At 45.3% G+C, this 8,462-nt stretch overlaps 1 protein-coding gene across 2 annotated transcripts; it reads left to right on the forward strand.

Annotated features, from left to right (window-relative positions):
• Positions 1-2,658: 2,658 nt before the first annotated feature.
• LOC123063393 (putative pentatricopeptide repeat-containing protein At5g59900) lies at positions 2,659-7,042 on the forward strand. Of its 2 annotated transcripts, XM_044487157.1 has the most exons (3): positions 2,659-5,599; positions 6,397-6,531; positions 6,662-7,042. In XM_044487157.1, exon 1 carries the CDS (start codon positions 2,753-2,755, stop codon positions 5,483-5,485), a length of 2,733 nt encoding a protein of 910 aa, XP_044343092.1. In that variant the 5' UTR covers positions 2,659-2,752; the 3' UTR covers positions 5,486-5,599; positions 6,397-6,531; positions 6,662-7,042. The 2 variants fall into 2 exon arrangements, with proteins under 2 accessions (XP_044343092.1, XP_044343091.1); XM_044487156.1 differs by lacking the exon at positions 6,397-6,531.
• Positions 7,043-8,462: the final 1,420 nt, after the last annotated feature.

The following is an 8,462-nucleotide window of genomic DNA, read 5'->3' on the forward strand; positions in this document are numbered from 1 at the left end:
TCGCCTAAGCACCGCTACAATATGACCGAGGTGGAATATGGTGGAAGGGGGCACCGCACACGGCTAAGGAACGATCACGAAGATCAGCTTGTGTGTCTTGGGGTGCCCCCTCGCCCCTGTATATAAAGGAGGGAGGGGAGGTGCGGCCGGCCCCCTAGGGGTGCGCCTGGAGGAGTCCTACTCCCAGGACTCCCCCCGCTTGCCTTGTTGGAGAAGGAAAGGGGAAGGGGGAAAGAGGAAAGGGGGGCACCCCCCCTCCTTGTCCTATTTGGACTAGGGGGGAGGGGGCGCGCAGCCTGTGCTGGCCGGCCCTCCTGTTCCCCCTTAGGGCCCATGTAGGCCCATTAACCCCCCCGGGGGGGGGTCCGGTAACCCCCCGGTACTTCGGTAAAATCCCGATTTCACCTGGAATGATTCTGATATCCAAATATAGGCTTCCAATATATCAATCTTTATGTCTCAACCATTTCGAGACTCCTTGTCATGTCCGTGATCACATCCGGGACTCCGAACAACCTTCGGTACATCAAAACATATAAACTCATAATGAAACTGTCATCGTAACGTTAAGCGTGCGGACCCTACGGGTTCGAGAACAATGTAGACATGACCGAGACACGTCTCCGGTCAATAACCAATAGCGGAACCTGGATTCTCATATTGGCTCCTACATATTCTACGAAGATCTTTATCGGTCAGACCGCATAACAACAGACGTTGTTCCTTTTGTCATCGGTATGTTACTTGCCCGAGATTCGATCGTCGGTATCTCAATACCTAGTTCAATCTCGTTACCGGCAAGTCTCTTTACTCGTTCCGTAATACATCATCTCGCAACTAACTCATTAGTTGCATTGCTTGCAAGGCTTAAGTGATATGCATTACCGAGAGGGCCCAGAGATACCTCTCTGACAATCGGAGTGATAAATCCTAATCTTGAAATATGCCAACCCAACATGTACCTTCGGAGACACCTGTAGAGCTCCTTTATAATCACCTAGTTACGTTGTGACGTTTGGTAGCACACAAAGTGTTCCTCCGGCAAACGGGAGTTGCATAATCTCATAGTCATAGGAACATTTATAAGTCATGAAGAAAGCAATAGCAACATACTAAACGATTGGGTGCTAAGCTAATGGAATGGGTCATGTCAATCACATCATTCTCCTAATGATGTGATCCCGTTTAATCAAATGACAACACATGTCTATGGTTAGGAAACATAACCATCTTTGATTAACGAGCTAGTCAAGTACAGGCATACTAGTGACAATCTGTTTGTCTGTGTATTCACACAAGTATTATGTTTCCGGTTAATACAATTCTAGCATGAATAATAAACATTTATCATGATATAAGGAAATAAATAATAACTTTATTATTGCCTCTAGGGCATATTTCCTTCACACCAGTGGCGCAACACTGGTCGTGGAGAACTTGCTGACAAACAAGAACACGTAAATGGCTGGACCACAACCAAAAGCCACCATGACACTGAGGTCAAGAAGAAGAATGCACCCCTTGGTTGAAACCATCACACTTTGCCTCCAGTTCCCCACTGACTTGTTGCCGGAAAGGACCCTCTGCCCTCTAGCGCTAGATCAAGAAGCGCCGACTCTGTTGACGAGCAGAAAGGGTCGAGAAACTTGAGAAGGCGCTTTGTGTGTAGATGAGGGAAGCCAAACAATCTCGTCAATCGCCCAGAGAATGTCGTCACGACTACTAGGGACCTCTCTCCAAGAAGTCCAACTTCATAAGATGCAAACATGGCAACTTGAAAAAAAAATTAGACATTCGTTTTGGATAGAGAAGCTCCACTAGGTGGTGAGGTACCTACACAAACACTAAGATAGTATGTTGTAATATATTAGATTTAAAAGGTAACAAATGGATGGGACAAGTTACTGTCATCACTAAAAAAATGAACAACATTCATTAACAATGAATAACCTTAACATGGCAGGGAGTAGAAGACAATACCATGAAATTGATGCATATCTATGAAAATTATAATTCACCATCTTGCAAAGTTGAAGATATTTAAAGCCTTAGCCCCTTTTTCTTTGGGCCGCGGCTGAATGAAAAACACCTGGAGCTGGTAGAAGTGGAGAGGACCAAAAAGTATATGCGACAAATGCTTTTAGTACGGCTGATGAGCCCGTAGCTAGTGATGAAAGTCCGAAACCTCTGTATGTCGAAGATGTTATTTAAACGCCGATTTGCCTAGTTATGTTGTATATTAGCCAAAATACTAATAATGCAACTTTAACATGCATCAAAATCAGTGTAACCAAAGCAAACCAATTTGTATTTAAATGGTTAGGAGGACAGTGGTATCCTCTGCCCACCAGAGTTGAATCTCTCGGAGGTGCTCATAGGCGTAGGGTGTGCGTGCGTTCATGGGTATGAGTATATGTGCGTATGTATGAGCGTCTGTCCGTACTGTGTTAAAAAATAATCAATGTAACCAAAGCATTCATGGATTAAATATGGAAGTAATATCATATACTGGTATTATATGCACATGCATGATACTCTACTACCGTACCATACTTCCACTACGACCAGCCTTCTTTTTTTAGACAAACCATCCATTATAATCTATGCCGTCTATCATCAATCGGGCGGTCCATTTTCGTTTCTTCTCTTTCCTTCATCTGAAAGCCCAGATTCATTCCACTGCAGTCGCCCCCCACTCGTCCAGCCGACCACCCGACCGTCACCTACTCCGGCGATCCTCACCGCCGGCCCGATGCCTCCACCACCACCCCGGCACCTGGCCGGAGACCCCAACCCCAAACCCGCGCCCGCCACCTCGCATTCCGGCATGGTCAAGCTCCTCGCCGACCTCCTCCACCACACCGTGCCGTCCGCCTGGCCGCCGGCGCTCGCGGCGCCGCTGCTCCGGAGCCGCCTCGCCCCGGCCCACGTTTCCTCGCTCCTCCTCCTCCCGGCCTCGCTCGCCCGCCCGGACCTCTCCCGCCGCTTCCTCCTCCTCCTGCCTCCCCACCTCGTCTCTCCGCTCTGCCTCTCCCTCCTCGCGCTCTCCTTCATCTCCGCCCCTGCCTCGCCGTCCCGCTCCCGCTCCCCCTCCCCGCACGCCGCCTCCCTCCTGCTCTCCCTCGCGTCCTCCTCCCCGTCCGCCTCCACCTCGTTCTCCTCCCTCTCCCACGCCTCCTCCCTCTCCCCCTTCCCGCCTGGCGCCACCGCCGCCGCCGCCTCGCTTCTCGCCTCCTCCTACCTCCGCCTCCGCCGCGCCCGCGACGCGGCCGCCGTCCTTCACCTCTCCCTGTCCGCCGGCATCACTCCCAACCAGTATACGGCTTCCCACATTTTGTTTTCCCTTGTCAAGATTCGTCAGTTCACCCTTGCCCGTGCCCTGTTCGATGAAATGCTTCGGTCCGGTGCTCGCCTGGACGAGCACATTTACACGGCTGGGATTCGGGCTTACTGCGAGGCCAGAAATCTTGACGGTGCCAAGGGGCTTCTGGCAAGGATGCATCATGAGGGGGTCAAGGTCAGTGTGGTGCCGTACAATGTATTGATTTACGGATTGTGCAGGAATCATCGCATTCAGGAGGCAGTGGAGGTAAAGAACAGCATGGTGGCCAGAGGAATCAAAGCTGATGAAGTGACTTACCGTACGCTCGTGTATGGGTTTTGTCGGGCGGAGGAGCTGGAAATGGCATTGAGAATGACATATGACATGGCCAGGCTGGGGTTTGTGCCATCAGAGGCCAATTGCTCATTTATGCTTGATGGGCTACGAAAGAGGGGGGATGTTCGGGAGGCTTTCAGGTTAGCTTGTCAGTTGGGCGAGTTGGGCATGGTGCCCAACATATTTGCATATAATGCCTTGCTTGATAACCTGTGCAAGAGCGGTATGTTTTGCGAGGCAGATCGGCTTTTCAGTGAGATGGTAGACAGGGGTCTGGAGCCAAATGAGGTGACTTATCCTATATTGATACATTCACTTTCGAAAAGGGGGATGATGGAGGATGCACTTGACCTGTTCGATAGGATGAGGGAGAAGGGTGTCAGAGTGACAGTCTATCCGTACAATTCCTTGATTAATGGTTGCTGCAAACAGGATGATTTAGACAGGGCGATGGGCTTCCTGAGTGAGATGACTGACATTGGAGTGACACCAAATGCAGCTTCATATTCTCCACTAATTGCTGGTTTCTGTAGAAAAGGGGATCTAACCAGTGCCATGGAACTCCACCGGGAGATGGCTCAGAAGGGTGTTGCATGGAACACTTATACGTTCACAGCACTTATCAATGGTTTGTGCAAGAATAAAAAGATGGATGAAGCTTCTCAGTTGTTTAATAAGATGATTGACAGCAACCTAGTACCAAATGAAGCAACTTATAATGTCATGATAGAAGGGTATTGCCTGGTAGGCAATATAAGAAAGGCATTCCAGTTGTATGATCAAATGGTTGATAGCGGCCTCACACCTGACAATTACACGTATAGACCATTGATAACTGGATTATGCTTGACCAGTGGAGCGTCGAAAGCAAAGGAATTTGTTGCTGACCTAGAAAACAACTGCCCGCTGAACAAATTTAGCCTAACCGCACTTATGCATGGATTGTGCAGAGAAGGAAGGTTGACCGAAGCTTACCATGTCTGGAATGAGATGGCAATGCAGGGAGTCAATCTTGATCTTGTCAGCTTCACCATTATTGTGTATACAGCCTTGAAGCACCATGATACGGAAAAATCATGCGTGTTATTGAGGGAGATGACAGAAAAATGTGTCAGGCTAGACAGTGTGTTCCATACATGCATGATTGACATGCACTCAAAAGAAGGAAATATGGTCCAAGCTTTAAACTGTTGGGATAACATGATTACTGATGGCTGCTTTCCAAATACCATCACATATACAGTTTTAGTAAATAATCTCTGCAAGTCCGGGCATTTGAGCAGCGCAGAGGTCCTCTGTAAAGAAATGTTATCCAGTCAGTTCCTTCCTAACAATTATACTTTTAATTGTTTTCTTGATTGTTTTACAACTGAAGGTAAACTGGAGAAAGCTAAAGATCTTTATTTCGCCATGCTTCGAGGCTCTCTTGCTAACACAGTGACAATTAACACATTGATCAAGGGGTTATGTAAGGTTGGGCAGATTCAAGAGGCAATTGACCTTATTAGTAAGTGTACTGAAAATGGTCTTTTTCCTGATTGCATTAGCTATTCTACTGTAATACATGAGCTCTGCAAGAAGGGTGATACAAATAAAGCGTTTGAGCTTTGGAATGAAATGCTGTACAAGGGATTGAAGCCTGACATTGTAGCATATAATATTTTGATAAGGTGGTGCAATGTTAATGGTGAACTTGAGAAGGGTTTGGGAATATACAATGATATGATTAAGAAAGGGGTGCAACCGAACTGGTGCACATATAGAGCTCTTTTCTTAGGAAATTCTCTGATGACCAGCAAGCGAGATACTATACTGCTGAATACCTGATGTTTAGGGTCACCGTTTTCAATCTTTTCTGACTCACATCGCACCGAGGAGTGCCCTGAGCAGTTGCTGCATGGACAATCTGGGGCTACCAGCATATGCAATTTCTTCTTTCAGGTGCACAATCTAACCTTTTTTTTTCAAATCACAACCTAACTGTTGGTCTTGTACTTCCTGTCATGTTTTAGTAATAGGTTTTAACCTGACAATGCTGTATCAGTTATTACCAGTGGATTATACTGCCCTGGGCAGCTGCTTTTTTATACTGTCAGCTGTTGGTGCTGTTTCTTCCATGACAGTTTCCCTTTTGCATAGTATAAGGAGTTGTCCGGTTACTCCAAAATAGACTAATTACGTGCTTCATTTCAAGGATTCTTCTTTGCTGCCTTTAATTGTAACTGGAATGAATGAAATAAGGAAGATCGAGCTTAACGCGTACTGTTTGCAGTTTCCGTTCTTAACATGTAAATAGAAAATTATGTACAATTTGCATTGTCAAATTTGGGAAGAAAAGCAAGACTAAATAAAATTTGGTATACAGTTCTATTTTGATCAAGAAACATGGGCATTTAAACTTTTTAACAGAGGGTGATGCCTAAGGTTTTGAGCATATCAGTGAAATGGATGAATTAGTGGTGGTTGGAGTGGTTAATGAATCTGAAGCATGCAGGACACATGCCTTGTTCCGCTTTTTCATGCTGTGCGGTTGATGAATCTGGCCATGACATAGTATATGTAGCTCCGACTCCTCAAAATCTAAGCTCCGCGACCATAACCAGGGTTTTACAGTTGCAGTCATCTGCATGGTACAACTTATCTGCCATTTTTATGCTTTAGTTCAACTTTAACATCTGTGTGATGCTAGTATGTTAACTGCAATGGACAGAAAACTGAACATGCATGCTCTGTAACAGGAACGTGGTGTCTGTAATCGTGGTCTGTACACCATGACCAACCTAATTTCTGATTGTGTGGTCATCTGTACAGACTCCACTTTTCCTAGTTTCTGATGATGTGGTCATCCATTAGTTATGGAGCAACTGGGCAAGGTCTCTTGTTTTGCAAACTACTCACAATGCCTGTTCATAATTCATTTTTTGTTTATCTATTATGGGTTGTCGCCTTGTGATATATAGCATGATCTGATCGAACATATTCTATTTGTTGTATTGTTACCAGGAACTATGCTGGAAGCCTGGATAAGACAATTCTGTAATTGGGATATTTTTGCGCTCATCCTTCTGAAATGAAAGAAGTTCAAGCAGATAATATAGGCATCTGTCATTGAAGTTTCCTTCGTTTGCTCAGGCTGCACAGTTTGTTTGATGTACAAGTACAATAGATCCATTACCTGTACAAACTGTGGCGGTCCCTCCATATATAGAAGCAAAGCCATAAACGTATCATGCATACGCTTCAACAGTTTAATCCTGAGAAGCATGGATAATTTCATTAATTTTTCTTGGTGTCAGGCTATCAGCAGTATTGAGTAATCTGTTTTTTTTTTCTTGTTTGTGAAGCAAATGTTCCCGTTAATATGTTGTGAAAGAACTACTCACTTAATCATGTCTCTTAAGTCAAACCTGTTTAAGTTTGACCAAGTTTATAGGAAAAAAACACATCTACAATATTTATGCATGTGCCTACTATTGATCCATTGATTCTCTGGATTGATAGGCCCTTTTTGTGGCGTACGGTATTTCAAGATGTTCATGTAGTCCTATGTCGTCTAGCACACTTTGCAGCAAACTGGTGAGATGCTCTTAAGAGCATGTACAGTACAGAGAAGCGTGGTAAGAGAGAAGTGATGAGCAGGCCACCATGGAAGGTTGTCATTCAGTTCCTCGTTGTCATACTTTATGGTTCTTCATGCACAACCCTACTTGATAGAAAGTTGTAAAACTACTAAACTAGGCTGCGCCTGTGTCCATAGAAACTGATGATGCTTTTTCTGAGTGCAGGATACATTAGTTGGTGAATCTGAGTATGTCGATGATCACAGGTCTAGTATGACAGTTGTGAAGCTGAATGGAAGATTGAACAAGTGTGGTGTCATCAGTCCATGCTTGGACCTTGGAGATCGAGTCCTGGAGTGCAAGGCTGCTCCCCTTACCTCAGGTTAGTCTATAGAAAACAAGCCAGTAACCCATTTTTTCTAGATGGCAGCATTCCTGCATTCATTAAGAAGAAAAGAGTTGTTTGGTTAATTAGGGAAAGCCGGGCGAAAACCAGATTGCCCAGTTAATTATGTAAAACCAGGTGAAAACCATCACAACCGCTGAGTGGCACAAGACACCCCACACACACCACTCCAAAGAGAGATGTGTTGTCAAACTTTCAACAGTGTTTCCTGAGGGCTTGATTTTGCGTGGATCATTCTTACTGCATCTGTTGGTATAATGGATCATGATGAAGCTAGGGGAAAGAATGTGTGAGAGAAGGTTCAGTTTTTTTTTTCTTTTTTTGAAAGAAAAGGTTTTTCTACTAGGAGAAAGAAAGATTTGCTGTTGTTGGCCCAATTGGTCTGTCTGCTACCATTGGCTCCTAAAACGTGCATCCATTTTTTCCCTGCAAAGAAAAAGAAAAAATAGAAACTTGCACCCATTTGTCCAGTTGATCTAATTACAGTATATGCCAGTCAATTTGGGAAGTACATTCATTTTTGCTGTTTTTAAATTGGTTCAGTCGAATTTTGTAGCCGTTGGATTCTCAGCCCGAATCTCAGCTCGTGTGTGCTGAGTTATCAGTACACGTTTTGTTTCTTGGTCCGTGTCTGTGGTGTTCGGGGTGGTTCGTTTTCGGGTTTTTTTCTGGCAAACCTGACCTGGTTTGGAGGGTGGGGCTGATTGGTGACCTTTTTTATTTTTCTTTTTACTTTGTATCGACTCAGCCGCATGTCAGTTCGCCCTCGCCCGAGTCCCGGGATGGAGGGAGTAGGCATGGCAAGTGGGGCTGGCCATGGGGGCAGCGGCAGTAGTCC

The sequence above is a fragment of the Triticum aestivum genome, chromosome 3A (genome assembly GCF_018294505.1).
Source record: "Triticum aestivum cultivar Chinese Spring chromosome 3A, IWGSC CS RefSeq v2.1, whole genome shotgun sequence".
Lineage (NCBI taxonomy): Eukaryota > Viridiplantae > Streptophyta > Magnoliopsida > Poales > Poaceae > Triticum > Triticum aestivum.